This window comes from Colletotrichum higginsianum, chromosome 1, assembly GCF_001672515.1.
Source record: "Colletotrichum higginsianum IMI 349063 chromosome 1, whole genome shotgun sequence".
Classification (NCBI taxonomy): domain Eukaryota; kingdom Fungi; phylum Ascomycota; class Sordariomycetes; order Glomerellales; family Glomerellaceae; genus Colletotrichum; species Colletotrichum higginsianum.
Window position 1 is genome coordinate 4,013,493 of NC_030954.1, and position 17,813 is coordinate 4,031,305.

The following is a 17,813-nucleotide window of genomic DNA, read 5'->3' on the forward strand; positions in this document are numbered from 1 at the left end:
AATCGTAGACACGACAACTGTCGTGGGTGTGGATAAACTTACTGTTGCAGGTTGGTCTGGCCCCTAGCTTTTTCAGAGATATTCGAATGCTTGTAACGATCGAGATGCTCCATCAACTTCTTTCCATGCCTTATGTATTGCCGGTAGTCGTCAGGCAAGCCTGTGTCAGAATCCTGATTTATTCTGGCATCAGCTTCGTCAAATGAGTGACAGAAGACACGAACTGCGCGCTCCAGCCAGAACTCCAACTGTTCCTCTTCAGCAAGAAGCTCGACGAAGAATGCTTGGACAATGCTGTGGACACGAAGAGTGTCCAAGGGCTCAGGGGTGAGGTCGACGCTTTGACGCGAGCTTTGCGAGCTTGAGGAAGGATCATCCGTCTCGTTCCGCTCCACGAGAGCGAAATTGATTAAAGTGACGAACGTCTGCGTCAAGCTTCGCTTGTGGCGAGCGGTAGCCGTCTTCACCGGCGTTCGCTTGTCGAGGGCCTTGAGCCCAAGTACCAGCATCTCGACTGGCATCGATTGGCTAAAGAAAGAGAGTATGTATATGAGATTCAGCGCAGTGATGTCACCTCGTTTCTGCAGCTGGTCTCGAATTGTCTTGTAGGCCGGAAGAACTCCCACTTTCGGCGTATCCCGAAACGACTTCAAATACTTTGCAAGGGGCTCTCGCGTGGCGTTCATCTGTAGTGCAGCAGCATGGATCATCAATGGTAGACGACCCATCAGCTGAACCAGGTCTTGGGCCCGCCTGAGATCATCAATCGTGTATGGCTGCTTCTTTCCCATCTCCTCGAGCAGCAGCTCTTGCGCATCCTGGACCGGAAGTAGACCCAGCTTCAGGATGCTAGGGTTATCCAGTCGATATGCACCAGGCTCGGCGCGCTCGGTTGACGTGTAGATGAGGCTGCTGTTTGGTCTATCGGGTATAAAGTCGAGCACAGCGTCGTCACCGAACCGAATGCCGTCGAATACTAGTAGCCAGTTTTCTGACTCGTTGAACCAACTCCTTACAATCTCCACCATCTTTTGGGGGTTCGACAAGTCCTTCTTTTCTTCTTGAGCGGCCATGCCCCTGATAGCCTCGGTTTTGGCGATACGCCAAAAACCGTCCTCCATGTCTTGCAGCGTGGTCGATCGAATCCAGTATATGCCACCTGGATAGTCTTCTTTGTGGTTGAACACATACTGACGAGCCAAGTGTGTCTTGCCAGCCCCGGGAATGCCCTGGACGAGCACGGCAGAGGTACCCTCTGATCGTCTCCTGGGGTCCGTCAACAGCTTGTGGAGACTGTGCAGTTCGTCTTTGCGCCCCTTGAAGAACGAATTCGGCCGGAACCGGTCAGGGTGGACAAAAAGAGGGCGTGGAGTCGAGGTTTCCCGCACTGAGCCCGACGGAGAGTAGTAGTATGTAGTGCTGGTAATTCCAGTTGGTGATGCGACTTCAGTAACTTGAGCGATTCTGGTATCTGCCGAAGTATTAGGCTCGACTGTCTCAACTGTTTTACCGCATGTTGCACCTCTGGCTGTTGACACAAGACTCTCTAGTTCAGTGATCACATGGGAAGCGTCAAACAAGAGTTGGGGTCACCTGAAAGAGCTAGCTCTAGGAAAGGGGATGGAGGGCAATTACCTGGCAAAGATATTTCCGTGGGGCTTCTATAGCCACGCGTCCTCTCAGCGGCCTCAGATTGCGCTCTCACACTCCTGTTGTTACTTTCGATCTCCCAACGAGTCCGTATCACTGTCGGGGCTTCTTCTGCCCAGTCCCGTATGGCAGTCGATACATTTCTGTACCCGGGCGCACTGGCGCTGTCGTATTTGCACATGCCGGAATGAGTGGCCTCGATGCCGTAGTAAATGACGCCTGGTAGTTGCGGGCCTGCCGATGCTGTGTCTACTACTATCATTCTACGATCATTTAAATGTGTCAGCCAAATCACTGTACGCAGTTGGAACTTGTCATGTTGGCTGCTTTGAGCATTTTCAAGGTAATGAAAAAAGAAACGAAAAGGCACTCGAGCGAGAAAAGGGAAGGGTGAAAAGTAACAGAAGATACGGCGATGAACATGAAATGTGAGAGCAAAAAAGGACGAAAAGTGATACAGATTGTGCTTAGAAAGAGCAATGGTAGACACAATAGCAAAACTTGAGGGAGGAAAAAGTCAAACGACGGAGGAGCAAGAGAAATGAGAAAACCAGTCTTTCAAAGAAAGTTTTCGGAATGCAGATACGGTATTCGACAGAGGCAGAAACGAATTGACTTACTTTGTGCCTTTGACATCCGTCTTGTGGTTTTCGTGGGCCATGTGGATCTTGAAACGCTGGTAGATATCGAGAAAGTGATTGCTGATGGATTCCAGGGTTTCATTGTCTCTCTTCAAGGTTTTGAGGAGGATCGACTCGCTTTCGAACACTTTTCTGGGTGCGATGGCATCTGCCATTCTCTGCAAGACGAGCCCCCACGTTGCCATGTCCGAACCGGCGTGGGGAGTGCCCAGAAAGATGATGCCATAGGTCGAGATGAAGATAGACCTGGCGTCCTCTTGGTTTCTGTCTGTAACGTCGTTGGAGTAGAGAAGAGCACGCTTGACGAGAAGACCGCCGAGGCTGTGCGCCACAAAGATGATGGGATTTCTGGACGTCCGCTCGCTCTTGCGGTAAAGGGTGAGGTTGGTGACTAGAGTCTGGGCATGCTGGGAGATGAAGTTATTGCTGGCACTTTTGCGACTTTTGGAAGTCGTGTAAACGTCTGCATTGTAGCCGTAGACCAGGATGTTGGCGCGGATTTTCCCCAGGGACTGTGGCAGTAGATCGGCAGGCCAGAAGACGCCTTTGCCGTCAAGAGAAGACCAAGTTCTCTGGGGGTCGCCGTTGAGGCCATGGACCAGAACGACATCGACTATGGCATCAGGATGGGTGAAAACAGCTGTGATTTCATAGCGAGAGATTTGTTTGTTGATGGACCCCTAGGCGTACGCATATGTGGTTAGCGCATGTAAGGCAGACACACATGTAAGATGGAGGCCAGTCTCGCTTTGGAAGCGCTAATGACATAAAAATATAAGCGCACGAGGGAAGATGATGGACAAAAGACAGCAAACTAAGGCGGCATGGACGGCGATAAAATGAAGAAGAACGTGGGAACAGGCCGTTCCGCGCGAGCGTAAGCCGGTGACGGGATGGAGAGATGAGCGTTTACTTACCATACTTGCTTTCTCGGAAACGAGTCAGCAGCAGGGGGGCTCGAAGAAAGAAGCCGGCTTAGTTGTAGCTCACCCGCCACTACTGCATCTTACTCTTTACTGATATTGGCGGTTTGATACTCGAATAAGGTGTGTTGAGCGGAGTGTAGTCAGACTCGTAAATGCAAGAAGAGGGAACCTGCAAGGAACGGAACGCCTTTATACAGCTAGGGACAGGGTCGTATCCGAGCCGCAGCGGAAGCCAAGACGAGGCGGCTTGGTGTTGCGCGTTGAGGCGATGGGATGGCTAGCTCCTCAATCAAGAGGCGCAAGCCCAGCTTGAGTCGCGATACGGCACTTGAAAAGGAGGATACACCCACTCGCCGCGGATGTCGCTTGTGATCGAGCGTCGCACACCAGATGAACTGGTCACACCATGAGGACGGAGCCGAAAGATCTGGCTTAACCCGACAAGAAAAGTAAGAAAACAGGATGGGAGACGAAGCCGCAAGCCACAAGTGGTGACAACGAGAAGAGTCAAGCACGAACTTACTTTCAAACTTGCAGACTCGGGGGCTCAGGGACTCAGAGAAGGGGGTGGCAGCGTACCAATGAAGAAGAGAAGTCGAGATTTGGAACAAGTACATAGTGCAAAAGAGCAAAATAGCAAAAGGTGGCGTCGAGTGACTGCGGGCTCTTCTTCTCTGCAGGGGCGAGCGAACAAGCTCTCTCCCTCTTCCCCCCCTTGCCTGAAAACCAGCCAGCCAAGCACCTTGGGGATGGAATTGCAATGGAACCCGTACCCCGGGGTGCTGTTTTCACTAGGTAGCAGCATATCGCCTAGAGAGATAACAAATAATACGTGCCTGTACACAGGACTTGCTGCTCATGTACGCACTCACGGCATATCATCATCTGCAAATGTAAAGTGGCCGCGCCCCTCCTCCAACGATGTAACAATGCCTCGCTCGCCTTCCATCCCCAGGACTAGTGTATGTATTTATTCTCAAGCTGGATGCGGATAGGTTGACTTGGGGAAGTGGAGGGCAGTGGAAGGGCTAATCCGAGTCTGTAAGAAGGTGCCATCTGTATTTGCCGAAGCAAGGCGTGCGGATTGTAGGGGTAGGTATGTCACTGCTTCCTGTTTTCTTCTGTCACCCTTCTTTTCGGCACTCCCACCTGCAACGTCCCGAAAGATTAGTCCGAGAGACACTCGTCTGTTTGTCGGTTGGGAAGGTCGAACTTTCAGACCTGAACAACACGAAGCGCCCCTCGAGGCCGCTCAAACACTGGTTCAAGTCTGCGCTCACTACGAAGACAATGGTTCCCCAACACGAACTCGGAGCTTCTTACGCCCGGCCAGGCTGAGATGCTGTAATGTGGTCTCTGCAAACAAGCACTGCCCCTCTTGCTTCGGTGAAGACGACAGGCGGCACAACATACGTGACGTAAGCAAAGGCACACATTGGATAGGTGGCAGAGACACAGCAGCTGACTCATTCGAGTTCGAACACATACCGGACATGTTTGGGTTGTTGACGTTGAGGAGAAGGAGGAGACCGAAAACGGGAGACCGGGAGCCTCACTTGGGGCAGAGGGAGCCTCAATCCATCCGTGGAGATGGACTGATGGTGATGGGGTGTGCAAGAGAGGCTCCTGGCTGGCCCGGTGCTCGACGCGATTGGGAGAAGAGGTGCCGTAACACACCCCACGTTAAGATAAAGTCACCAGCCTAGCGCAAGCCACTGTGTCTCTGCAGAAACCTTGATCCCCTGAAGAGCGCCCCTCCACCCTACAGACGGGGGATCTTGGCAGTAGCTTATGAGACTGCTGGAACACACACTGACAACAGTCAGTAACACTGGCGAACCTCCAAAAAAGGCTTGCCCTGCTCTGCCGTTATGCGTAATAGGACAGGTAAGCATGCAGGCAGGTATGAACAACTCCTCTCACCTCACTCGCCCGCCCTCTTCCCGCCCAGATGAATGCGCACGGGCTTTGACACCGGCCAACCCGACCGGGGACGACTCCAGCAATTGTAAATCGATGGTATCATCTATCCGAAGATACGGTGACGAATGTCGGCAGCTGACCTCAACCAGTGGACCCCGCTCCGGTTGCCGTGAGTCCGTCACGCCGTTTTGACTCAGAGCTGCGCCTACGAACTTTCAACGGACGCCGTCGGGACCGGCTGACAATGCCATCCTCCTGCAACCCGTCTCGGGCGGAAGGTGCACGCACGACGGATACACTTTGTGCACACACTCTTCCGATGGAACCTCGTCTCCAGCTGCTCTTTTGGCCAACGACACCTTGCTAGTCATCCTGTCGATTGTCGTGGTCCATCACGGCTCTTCGGCTGCTCGTTCGGTATCCATCCGAATGTCTTTGAGGTCAATCAGGAAATGCATTTACGTCAACCGTCACATTGGTAACGTCGTAAAAGCCTCAACTGAGACCATACTGCCAATATTGATGGCCGTCCGCTCCCGACGGTTCCTTCTGGCGCGGCCCTAAGACCCTCTCACACGACGGCCCAAGACCAGCTGTTCATTCAAAACCACTGTTGGACGAACAAGTTCGGCGAATCTCACAGGGTAGGCAGCCACCCCAAAAACAAAGTTCAAAATAGGCCGGAGGCTGCCTATCGAGACTTCGGCAATCCACGGCCCTTTCATGCATGCTGAACCTTTTCCAGTCGAGGTGTGACAACTAAAGAATACGCATTTTATGTGGTCAATTTCGTCACGGCCACCCCGGCGGGGTTGCGTGAGCATCTCGTAAACTCAACATTATGGTTATTAACCGGTCTCACCAAACTTCTCAAAGCTTACGTTGTTCCACATGCTCGCTCGAGTCGTGACTTTTACTGTCTGGATCCAGCAAGTCAATATTTGAGCCACGTTACAACCCGCTCCTTCACAGGCGTACGAGTGTGCGAGTAACGTGCGGTCCGGGCAGCTGGACTTGTCAAAGTTTGACTGAGGCAAGTGACGAAGAAGAAACCTTAAGGCCACCCAGGCAACATTACACAGCAAGTATCGGGAGACGAATCGACCAGATAGCCGATGATACGGGCGTTTACCTTTCACGCCAGCAATATTCCTCTGTTTTGTACCAAGACCCACCTCACATAGTCACTCCATCAACTCCAGATTTCAGCGTACTTGGAGAGGACTGCCGAGATATTCATACTGCCGCCCTCTCCGTCGGTCAGCCGTTAATGGAAAAGATGTACACGCTTTCAAGACCCAGGTGGTGCGCAACGCAAGCATTGTGTTATGCATAAGAACATCGTATGAAAGTGTAAGTCGCTTGCCTTCCGGCACTATTTTCCAAACATGATACCCCCCCCTCTTTTCTTCCAAACCTACTACGATTCATTGCTCAGCTCACGACGTGCCAGAAAAAGAGTTGCCAGAAAACGGCAACGGCCGACAGCACGGCCATGCCAACAGGCTGTCTTCTCCCTGCAGAAGAGGGGACGGGCAGCGCGACCCACCATCCGGCCTGCGCCTGCTCGTCCGGCCCGAAGATGGCCCACTGCACATCCACGTTGGCCGCCGAGCTGATCTCGCAGTGCATCATGCCAGTCGCGCCCATCAGCCCGTCAACGTCGTAGTCCCGGACGGCGGTGCGGACGATCTGCGCGACGTCCATGCCGCCGACGTACCACCCAGAGATGATATTTGCCATGACGTCTGCGTGCGGCGGGCGGATGCCGATGCTGCAAGTGCCGTGGTTGCGGATCGCGAGGAGCGTGGTGTTGTCGGTGAAACCGTTCGCGTACCACAGGTAGCGCTCCTTGGCGGCGTCGTCGGCGAGGGCGGTGCAGTCGGAGGTCAGGGCCGAGATGGCGCTGGTGACTCCAACGAAGGAGGAAACGCCGCAGATCTCGTCGCGCCAGACCTCGCTGCCGCGGTAGAACGTGGGACCTTGGGTCTCGGTCTCGATGTCGGTTCCGAGGGAGGCGGGCATGGTGGAGGGGAGGGATTGGCCAACGCCGACTCCGACGCCGGCACCGGTACAAGGGGTCTCGGGCCTGCCGAGGGCCGTGGTGGGGCTGGGGATAGGGGGCCGGGGCTGGTGGTAGGTAGTGTTTGTGCCGTTTGTGTGGTTGAGGAAAGAGGGGATGTAGAAGGGGGCCACGGGGGTGAAGCGTGCGAAGACGGCGAGGAGAGAAATGAGAGCGGATGTTACCTTGGTCATTCTGATGGCTCTGTATCTGTCCTAGGCCTGGAGTTGGGCTGTAGGGTTGAAGATTATCAGGTGGGAGATGTGAGGCACTGTTCTCGTCAGTCAACGTTGGTGTGGTCGTATACTTACAGGTTAGTTCAGTGTGTGAGTTAAAATAGCTAGAGCTGGTAGATTGTAAATGGTGGATAGTAGATGGTCGTGGAGCTTTATTGGCATGTCTGTTATGTGAATGTGAGTGAGCGTGTAAGATAGAGAGAGAGGGAGTGAGGGAGAGTCTATTTTGAAGTAGAGGGCGAAGCTATCACCTAGGTACGTAGAGAGGCTGGGCAGGCTGTGTACATTTCTGTAGGCCATGTTCAAGGCCGCCTTTGTCGAAAGATGCGAGCTTGCTGTGAAACAGAAGTAGTCAACGGGACGCATCTTTTGTGAAGACAAGGGAGTTGCGCAACTGGCTATGTCTTGGATGGGACAAAGTTATTGTTTGGGCGATGGACCATACCTGCCTGTTGTTGAGACTTCCAGCTTGTGTTCAGAAGTGCAATAAAAAATGAAAATGAAAAAGAGGTCTTCGTCCTGTTGTACAGGCAGACGCGGTTGTCGATATAGCATATAACAATAGCATTGTAGACGACGAACAACTCGGGCGCGAAAGCAATTGCAGTCCACTTGTCTTGGGCCGTTTGGACTTTGATGGCGTTTTCGACATTCCAGCTCCATACTGCAATGTCTCAAAAGCCACAACGGTTTAGTTTTGGTACAACACACTTAGCAATGCCTTCACCGGGAAGATGACACGAGAACCAAGCTGCTTGCCAATGTGTTGATTTCATTGAACACGCGACCGACCGCGGTTGAAGCAGTCTTGCTACCCTAAAAAGTGCCGAAGTTGAGAACGCCACCCCAACTCCCGCCTCCAGTGAATTTTTGGTTTACCCCCCAGCATTTGGTGTATTTCCGCTTAAAAGCAACGCCTATAGAAAATGCAGCAAGTGTTTCCTTCTTTCGCAAAAGGTCACCTTTTTCCCTTTTTGGTTCATGTGCCATGTTAAATGTCATGCGCGATCGTCCCTTGAAACTGTTGGGTCGCCCGACGCTTCATCCCTTCCTTCTGACCCATTTTTTGTTGAACTGGGCCATTATCAAAGCCCAATGTGGTATCAATCCCATATCTTTCTCCCTTACAAGACCGCCACGCCGCTCCCTGGCATGCATGAACGGTGAAATTGGCCGCTGGCACACCGTTTAGATGCCAGCGTCAACACGCCAGCCCTCGACAGGGAGGGGGAAGCTGGCGCTCCAGGCGGCAACCTCCTGGCGGAGATCGTTGATCTTGGCAACCTGGCCGCCGGCAACGGTGGCCTTGAAGTCCTTGAGCTTGTTGGCCTCCTTGGGCAGGGAAGCCTGGACCTCCTTGCAGATCTTGATGGACTCGTCGATGTAGGTGGCGACGCGCTCGAAGTCGGCCTCGCCGAATCCACGCGAGGTCATGGCGGGGGTGCCGATGCGGAGACCGCAGGGGGTAAGGGCACTCTTGTCGCCGGGGATGGAGTTCTTGTTGCAGGTGATGTTGATCTGCTCAAGGACAGCCTCGACACGGGCACCGTCCAGGCTGAACTGGCGGAGGTCGAGGAGGACCATGTGGGAGTCGGTGCCGTCAGCGACGAGCTTGTGGCCAAGAGCCTTGAACTTGTTCTCAATGGCCTTGGCGTTGTCAATGACCTTCTGCTGGTAGGCCTTGAAGTCGGGGCTGGCAGCCTGCTTCAGGGCAACGGCCAGAGCCGTGATGGTGTGGTTGTGGGGGCCGCCCTGGTGACCGGGGAAGACAGAGAAGTTGATGGGGTTCTCCAGGTCATACAGGGTCTCCTTGCCGGTCCTGGCGTCGACGGAGCGAACGCCCTTGCGGAAGAAGATCATGGCGCCACGGGGACCACGGAGGGACTTGTGGGTGGTGGTGGTGACAATGTCGGCGTGCTCGAAGGGGGAGGGGATGACGCCAGCGGCGATGAGACCGGAGATGTGGGCCATGTCAACGACGAGGTAGGCACCGACGGAGTCGGCGATCTTGCGCATGCGAGCGTAGTCAATCAGGCGGCAGTAGGCCGAGGTACCGGCGACAAGGACCTTGGGACGGAAGAGCTGGGCGTTCTTCTCGAGCTGGTCGTAGTCGATGATGCCGGTGTCGAGGTTGACGCGGTAGGGCATGGTCTCGAAGTAAGTAGAGACAGCAGAGATCCTAAGGTAGCCCAAGTTAGCATATGGCACCCAATTGAGTTTTTGGGACTAGTGGTTCCCTCCCGGGTGACCTATGCAGCATGCTATACATACTTCTTCTGGGGGGTCTGGTAGCCGTGAGACAAGTGACCACCGTGGGGGAGATCCAGGCCCATGAGGCGGCCGTGGACGGGCATGATAGCCTGGTAGACCTGGAGGTTGGCAGGGCTGCCGGACAAGCACTGAACGTTGACACCCCACTTGGAGGAGTCAAGGTTGAAGGCCTTCAGGGCACGGTTTTGGCAGAGGATCTCGATCTGGTCGATGTGCTCGTTGCCACCGTAGTATCTGGCGCCGGGCTGGCCCTCGGAGTACTTGTTGGACATGGGGGAGCCAAGAGCGTCGAAGACGGCACGGGAGGTGACGTTCTCAGAGGCGATGAGAATGATGGACTCGCGCTGGCGCTTGATCTCGTCCTTCTGTAGGAATTGGTCAGAACGCTGTTCATGGTGGGGGGTTGAGGCTATACTGGGGGGAGCGACGTACCATGATCTCGGCGACCTCGGGGTCGGAGTCGATGAGGGACTTCTCCAGCATCTAGTCGGTGAGTCAGTATTGCAGGATATCCTCGAGTGTGGCGGGGACGGATGAGAGCGTACCTCCTTGTGGGAGACGGGGAGGGAGTAGGTAGAACCGTTGGCAGCCATTGTGAAGGGTGTGGTGTTGAGATGTGTGGTCGGGCAAGTTGAGGAGGAGAGGGATTTCACGCAAACAACGGCAGTGAAGCAGGATATAAGTAGGAGAAGGAAGAGAGGGAGGCCAGCAAGGTTGTGAAGGGAGGGAAAAAAGCTTGAGGAAAAAAAAATTGGACGGGCGCATCCTCGCTGAAGCGGTGGGGTGGCGGGGTGTGATTGGCGGGGTCGAGCTGGGCGGCGCGGGCCCCTCAACAGGGACTGAAGGGCATATGAAGGCGCTACAGTGGCATTGTTGGACGGTTTGCGACAGTGACTGAGAGACGGTATACAACAGTAAGGTGGTGAGCTAGGTAGCTTGCAGCGCATGAGGTGGCGGTGGTGGAATGGGGGCAGACAAACGGCGCATCCCATCCCTGGGCCTCCCATTCCTATGGCGGGGTCCTCGACTCCGATTCTGGAACGGGTCCCACGAGTCATCATCGTCCGGAGGGAGGGAGTCATGACCGTTTGGCTGCGTGAGCCCCTCACCCATCCGTTTCACCCGACTCGGGCCTAAGCTTTCTCGGCCTTTACGACGGATGAGCTGGGCAATTTGCTCAAAGACTGTGGCGATGGCTACATAATCAGTCGTGGCAATTGGAGTGTGACTCAATATTGGAGAGACCGACTACCTAGGGATTGGGACTCGAAATATCTCTCAGCCCGCACACTCTTAGGAATGGCGGGGACCATCGTGAGTGAGCTTCCCCAGCCCCTCCATCTGCTCTGGTCGAGGGAGCAACTCCACGGCAGAGCTCCAAGAGAGCATACCTACAGTACATCGGTCCATAGGCGGAGCTTTCGAATCGACAACCACCCGGAATTGCTCCTACACAGTCCATGAAATCCTCCGACCAACGCCTACAGTGCTGTAGGCAACTTCCTGGGGTGTAGAGGTCATGACGTGAAAAACCATCTACCACGGCTGCGAGGTTTGCGAGTGACGGGATGGATGTGCGATGTCGGCGAACGGTGCATGGGAGACTGTTGCAATCCTCAATACTCATTTCGCGCGCAGAGTCCTGATAGGCCAATGGTCGACCGCTCGTTTCGACTGCTCTAATCCAGACTCAACAGCGCAAAGAAAGACGACAACGCCTTTTGGACCATTTAGCTACCTAAGCTAGGCACTTGCAGGGTCGCGACTGATAGTCCATCATGTAAGCCGGAGCGCGTTTGGCGTTTCAAATCCAAGAGAATCAGAGCAGTGAGCACGAAAGAGCCTGATTCCCCTCGAGATGCTGACTCATCCACACCATTTCGATCGTGTCCACACTGCTGCCGCCCGAGCCCCGAGACACCTAGTCTGTTGGCCTCAGGTACCAAGGCGTCCAAGGATGCAGGTACCTCAGCTTCCAGGCACACCTGGATGTCCGAGCAAGCCTAAGTAGCAACCCACTCGCCCCCCCCCTAAAGAGGAGAGCTACGGTCAACCGCGAAGCAAGGGACTTACTTTCCTTATCTCATGTACCCACCTAGTTGCGTGATGTCAGTCAAACGATTGCAATCATTGCTATCACCAGCACAGAGAGGGACGACCTGGAGCACCCAAAGCTTCAAAGGCGACGATGCGAAACGCAGTCGGACTGGGGAAGGCAGCAGGGACACGCGATCAGACACGCAAGCTCCGTTCTGGTTGCCTCATCACCATCCATGCGAGTGTGTGTGAGAGCTGCTTGGGAGCTCTGGTCGCCTCGGGGTTAACTGTGAGCTGCGCGCCGCCGGTCGTCCAGGCAGCAAATAAGTGGACCGCCCCGGCCATCCCCAGCTGTGATAGGCAAATGAATCGCTTGCACCTATCGGGTGCACGTCATGTCCTTCGTTCCTTGCGGAGGTGAGTGGCAGGCGCTGTCACGGGGCACAGTTCCAAGCTAGAGTTAGCCGTGGCAGGTCTCCATACCTACGTACCTACCTACTTAATAGGTACCAACGCTTCCCCAGCATCTGCATCTTCCCCCCGTCAACACATCATCATCCACCCCATCCGTTCGAACCCGCTCTCTCCCAGCATCACCAGCACCAAGACGCAGGGTGCTAAAACACATCCGTAAACCGGGCAATCGAGGTTGACAGCCACGATGAAGAGTACTCTCCTCACCGCGGCCGTGCTGTTGGGCGCGGCCCAGGCTGAGTTCCACAAGCTGAAGCTCAAGAAGGTCTCTCTCGAGGAGCAACTCGTATGTTTAGCCATCGTCTCACATCTCCGCGCAATCGCATGCTGACCGCTATCATCGCAGAACTCTGTTCCCATCGAGCACCAGGTCAGACAGCTGGGCCAGAAGTACATGGGCGCTCGCCCCGACAACCATGCCGATGCCATGTTCAAGCAGAAGCCCGTTCAGAGCAACGGCGAACACCCTGTGCCTGTCAGCAACTTCATGAACGCCCAGTGTATGCTCTGCTCATTCGTCATCGGGATCTACCCCATACTGACGTCTTCATCGTAGACTTCTCCGAAATCGAGATTGGCAACCCTCCCCAGACTTTTAAGGTTGTTCTGGACACCGGAAGCTCCAACCTGTGGGTGCCTTCCCAGCAGTGTGGCAGCATTGCCTGCTATCTGCACACGAAGTACGACTCTTCGGCTTCTTCTACCTACAAGGCCAACGGCTCTTCTTTCGAGATCCACTACGGCTCCGGCAGCTTGACTGGCTTCGTCTCCCAAGACGACGTTTCTATCGGCGATCTCAAGATCAAGAAGCAGGACTTTGCCGAAGCCACCAGCGAGCCCGGTCTGGCCTTTGCCTTTGGCCGCTTCGACGGCATTCTCGGTCTTGGCTACGACACCATCTCAGTCAACAAGATTGTCCCCCCCTTCTACAACCTCGTGAACCAGAAGGCCATTGACGAGCCCGTCTTCGCCTTCTACCTCGGTGACACCAACGAGGAGGGCGACGAGAGCGAAGCCACCTTCGGCGGCCTCGACGACTCTCACTACGAGGGAAAGATCACCTACATTCCCCTTCGCCGCAAGGCTTACTGGGAGGTCGACCTCGACGCCATTTCTCTTGGTGACCAGACCGCCGAGCTCGAGGGCCACGGTGCCATCCTTGACACCGGCACTTCTCTGAATGTTCTCCCCTCTGCTCTTGCTGAGCTGCTCAACAAGGAGATTGGTGCTAAGAAGGGCTACAACGGCCAGTACTCTGTTGAGTGCTCCAAGCGTGACGAGCTCCCCGACATTACCTTCACCCTTGCCGGCTACAACTTCAGCATTTCCGCCTACGACTACATCCTGGAGGTCTCTGGCAGCTGCATCTCCACATTCCAGGGTATGGACTTCCCCGAGCCGGTCGGCCCTCTGGTTATTCTTGGAGATGCCTTCCTCCGCCGTTGGTACTCTGTGTACGACCTCGGCAAGAACGCTGTTGGCCTGGCCAAGGCTAAAAAATAAACGCCTGCTCATAAACCCTTTCCTTGAGAATACGTCGAATACTCCAACATTCATACTCAGGGTGCGGCTGTAATGTATCGACTTTAGTAGCTTAGGTAGTAGTCTGGACACCAGTGTGAGAATACCACTAGTAGCATTTTACTTTGCGATTAAGCCTTTTCCCCTTTTCGTTTTGGTTGGTGGTGACGGGTGTACTGCTTTGGCAGGCATCCGGAAATCCGTGACCTTTGCTGCCGACAATGAGGATGCCTTCTGTTCCCAAGGACCTTTGAGTGAATGTAATGAGAAGGCACACAAGTGGTCCGAACGCTCAACTCCCTCCCCCCCTGTGTGCACCACCTCACCTAAGATACCTAGGTACCTAGGTAGGGGGCAGTCATTTGCAGGCCACCATACAGCGTGCATTGAACCCAAGCTGTTAAGCAAATCATGCTTCAGAAAGCTCTTGCGCAAAAACAAAGGTAACTTTTGCCGACAATTTACCAAACCTCCATTTTTCATGTTTGGTGCAAATACAAACCACCTAAATCATACCATTGGGCGCTGTCCTGCAATGCAAAGTACTGTTGCAGCAAGGTACATGGACCGAAGCCGGTCTCATATAATCACGTGACCTACCCACTTAAGTCAACCAATGAAACATTGCTATTTCCCAGCGCGCCATCTTAGTTTTCGAACAAGACAGGTAGGTGCACACTCTTCCAGTCGCAGCCTCCCAACAACACCCAGGGAATTGCTCCAAGAGCATTTGCAAGGCAAAAATAATCGTAAAACGGCGACTTTGATGGACCCTGGTCGAGTTTCGGGTTACTTTGCTTGCCTTTGAGTGCATTCTTGGATGAAAAGTCCCCCCCCTCGAACGCCTAGCTTCGCGACGCTTGACGGAAAAAAAAGGTTTCCAGGTTTTGGAGTTCCACCAAGACGACCGACCGACGAACCTCGCGCGTCGCGACAATCCGCCCTCCACTGGGCCACCTACCACCCCAGTCGCTCCGCGCAACACTGACCGTCACGAACGCCCGACACGCCTCTAGCGTCGCGACAATCCCGACCGACGACGACATCACCATCCACGACGTACCACGACGCTTTTCACAATGGCGCAGCCGGATTCGGTCCAGGCAAACGGCATCCCTGGACCGGACCATGCTGAGTCCCCCCAACCCGTCGTCCCTGTAAAGAGGAAGCGCGACACCGATGACGATGGCGAGGACATCAGCGCCGATGGCCCCGAGAAGATGGATGTCGATGGCTCATTGCCGAAGGAGGATCACAAACCACTCATCAAGGACTACTTTACTGTCCTGAGCAGGTACGAATGCCGCGCCCCCTCTGAGTTCCCGGCTGCGCACACGCACCCGCGCGCCCCATCTGCCTTTTGCCTCTCAAACGCAGTTATACTTACTTGCAATCCCCCCAGTTTTGATACAAAGCCATCAATTTTGAAGCGTCGCCTTCCCGAGCCTGAGTCTGAGCAGCCCGATGCGAAACGCCAGAAGCCCGACGATTGCCCGGTTTCCATCGCCGACAAGGTCAGCCGCGACTCCTACTCGCATGTTGACGAACTTGCAGCAGACCTTGTCGAGGCCGTCAAGGATCAGCTCCGAGAACTCCAATCAACCAACACCGAGAGGGAGAAGGAAGAGACCGATGGTGTCGCTGTAGTACAGACCAAGAAGTTTAAGGAGAAGGCCATGGATCTACTCCGACGGGAGATATCCTACCCACGCACCGCCATGAATATCACCAACACAAAGCCCGATGTTGAGTCCACTGCAGCCAACGCTGTCCTGACGGTTTTCGGCAACGCTCCTCAAGGCAAGCAACTCTTTTCGAGTCTGCCAAAGAAAGCCTTGGACAAGGAGACTTCCCCTGAAAAGCAATCATCAATGTTGGACCTCCCACCCGGCGTGTCTACTTCCTATATCGTTCCTTCACGACAAACCGAGAGAACAGCGACACTGGGGGAACTATTCTCTTCAAGTCGGCCCCTTCCTCCACTGCAGCCGCCGAAGCAACCAAAGCCGGTGGCCAAGGGGAATACTCTCGGTTTTTACCATCCTGAGCCGGCACACAAGTCCAAGTACTTCAATGATTCGTACTCCAGCAAGAAGTTGGCGGTTGGCTACTACTTGGACTACACTAACGCGGCACCCTCATCCAAGAGCAAGACGAGGCAACGTGAACGGGCGCAGAGCTTGGCCGGTCATAGACCCTCGTCAACTGAATTGGAGGTCAATGAGATGGAATCGCTGTTCCGCAGCGCATTCTCCAGTTTTGCTCCCTGCAGAGATGACTCGGGTTCTGTCGTCCCATCCAGTCATGCCGGTCGCATGTACTGGCAGCTCACTGGCCAGCGCAACTTTAATCGAATGGTTGAGTCCGAACTACAAGAAGTCAACGGCGAAGACGCGACCGAGGAGTCTGTCGTGAAGGAGGACGAGACCGGACAGGTTGATGAGGAGTTCGTCAACGAAGCGATTGAGAAGTGGGATGAGTGGCTGGTGGATCCGGCTTTGCAAGACATGAACGACGTCCTTGCCAAGCCCAAGGACAAGGATCCTGCCGACAAGGAGGTCGATGACTTCCTTGACGACGTCACCGACATGATCGAGACGTTGCTGTCGTACCAGCGCATCCGCAACCTTTCGTTGCCATCATCTCAGAATCGCTACGCGGGTGATCCTGTCAATGGCGACCTGCTGTCTCATGGCGCTGTTTCGACACCGACGGAGGAGGAGACCGCGACATATGAAGCATTGAGAGCGCAGCTGAGTCTGATCATCAACACCCTGCCTCCTTACGCAGTCGCCAGGCTTAACGGCGACCAACTTGAGCAGCTTCTTATCAGCACCAAACTTGAAGTTCGCACAGACCAGTTCAAGGGTGTGATGGAGGATGACGCTGCTTCCCAAGCCCGTATGCGCCAGCAGCAAAGCGTGGCCGCGGCCGCACCTCCGAATCGGCCTGCCCCGCACCGCACGCCCAGTGTATCCACGCCGTACGGCGGCCAATACAGCTCGGCCCAGTACGGCACCCCCACACGGACACCGTCAATCGCTCCGTCCAATTACTATCGAACGGGTCAGCAACCGGCGATGCCCCCGCAGCAAGGCTCTGTCCCGCGACCTGGCGGTGTTCCCCACCAAATGTCTCATACACAACAGCCCCGCCCCGGCCAGCCAGGCAACTATCGGCCTACCAATGGATACACCAACTTTGCACAGCATGTTGGGAAGGCTCAGACGCCGTACGGCCACCAAGGCGTCCAGTATGGATCTCAGCAGAGACCCCCGCAGTACCCGGGATACCCGGGAACGCCTCAGCACAATACGCCCAATGCCCGTTTCCAGCAACCGTACCAGCAGTCTTTCCCGCAACAACCGAGTACGCCATCTCAAGGTTACGGAGGCTACTATTCAAATGGTGCCAATATGCAACAACGGACCCTGTCTCCACAGGTTTCAGCCGGCCAGTATCAGTCGCCGACTCCCCACCAGCAGCCACGGTACTACGGCTCGACCCCCCACCAAAACATGCCTGGCACCCCTCCGATCAACCGTCAGCAATATCCGAATGGTAGTCACCTCCCTCAGCAACCCTTGAACTCTCTGACGCCTGGGTATAACGCAGCCGTTGCGAGGGCAGATCAGCAGCGCCTGCATGCTGAACAAGCCAGATACCGAGCCGCAGCGCAGCAAACGAGTGCTGCTTTTGGAACCAAGATACAGGGGTCCCAGGAGACGCCGATGTCTCAAGTCCCTGGCGATGAACCCAACTCTCAAGGGTCTCCGTACAATGCGAACATGAGAGCCCGCATGGCTGCCGGCGGTACCCCGAAACCGCAGAGTCCCGTGGGAAACGCCGGAAAGGCAACCAACGGCACTCCACCCATCCCTCACAAAGTAACGCCGGTACCCATACCAGTTATACCTCAACAGCAACAAAGGAAGCCAGCCTAGCAGCCTGGAAATCTTGTTTGATTGTCAGCAACGTTGGGCCCTGTTTTGGGGCTGCCGGGTTCAAAGGGAGAGGCTGGAGTGCCCAATGGTGCTGGAGCGCCGCTGTATGCCATGGCTCCACCTCGAAC

At 54.9% G+C, this 17,813-nt stretch overlaps 5 protein-coding genes across 5 annotated transcripts; 2 read left to right on the top strand and 3 right to left on the bottom strand.

The window, feature by feature from the left end:
* Window positions 1-38: 38 nt before the first annotated feature.
* Window positions 39-3,211, bottom strand: CH63R_01188 (LipA and NB-ARC domain-containing protein; the record flags this gene model as incomplete). Its single annotated transcript, XM_018296163.1, has 4 exons — window positions 39-1,528; window positions 1,636-1,913; window positions 2,271-2,971; window positions 3,209-3,211. The coding sequence occupies 4 exons, from the start codon at window positions 3,209-3,211 to the stop codon at window positions 39-41; spliced, it is 2,472 nt and encodes an 823-aa protein (XP_018164525.1).
* Window positions 3,212-6,574: 3,363 nt separating this feature from the next.
* CH63R_01189 (putative Class V chitinase) lies at window positions 6,575-7,396 on the bottom strand (the record flags this gene model as incomplete). The annotated part of the gene is made up of 1 exon (XM_018296164.1): window positions 6,575-7,396. The coding sequence occupies one exon, from the start codon at window positions 7,394-7,396 to the stop codon at window positions 6,575-6,577; it is 822 nt and encodes a 273-aa protein (XP_018164526.1).
* Window positions 7,397-8,626: 1,230 nt separating this feature from the next.
* CH63R_01190 (Serine hydroxymethyltransferase) lies at window positions 8,627-10,302 on the bottom strand (the record flags this gene model as incomplete). Its single annotated transcript, XM_018296165.1, has 4 exons — window positions 8,627-9,617; window positions 9,710-10,074; window positions 10,142-10,192; window positions 10,255-10,302. 4 exons carry the CDS (start codon window positions 10,300-10,302, stop codon window positions 8,627-8,629), a joined length of 1,455 nt encoding a protein of 484 aa, XP_018164527.1.
* Window positions 10,303-12,407: 2,105 nt separating this feature from the next.
* On the top strand, window positions 12,408-13,723 carry CH63R_01191 (Vacuolar protease A; the record flags this gene model as incomplete). Its single annotated transcript, XM_018296166.1, has 3 exons — window positions 12,408-12,506; window positions 12,567-12,720; window positions 12,777-13,723. 3 exons carry the CDS (start codon window positions 12,408-12,410, stop codon window positions 13,721-13,723), a joined length of 1,200 nt encoding a protein of 399 aa, XP_018164528.1.
* A 1,097-nt stretch (window positions 13,724-14,820) lies between these two features.
* On the top strand, window positions 14,821-17,685 carry CH63R_01192 (uncharacterized protein; the record flags this gene model as incomplete). The annotated part of the gene is made up of 2 exons (XM_018296167.1): window positions 14,821-15,035; window positions 15,144-17,685. 2 exons carry the CDS (start codon window positions 14,821-14,823, stop codon window positions 17,683-17,685), a joined length of 2,757 nt encoding a protein of 918 aa, XP_018164529.1.
* Between the last annotated feature and the right edge of the window lie 128 nt (window positions 17,686-17,813).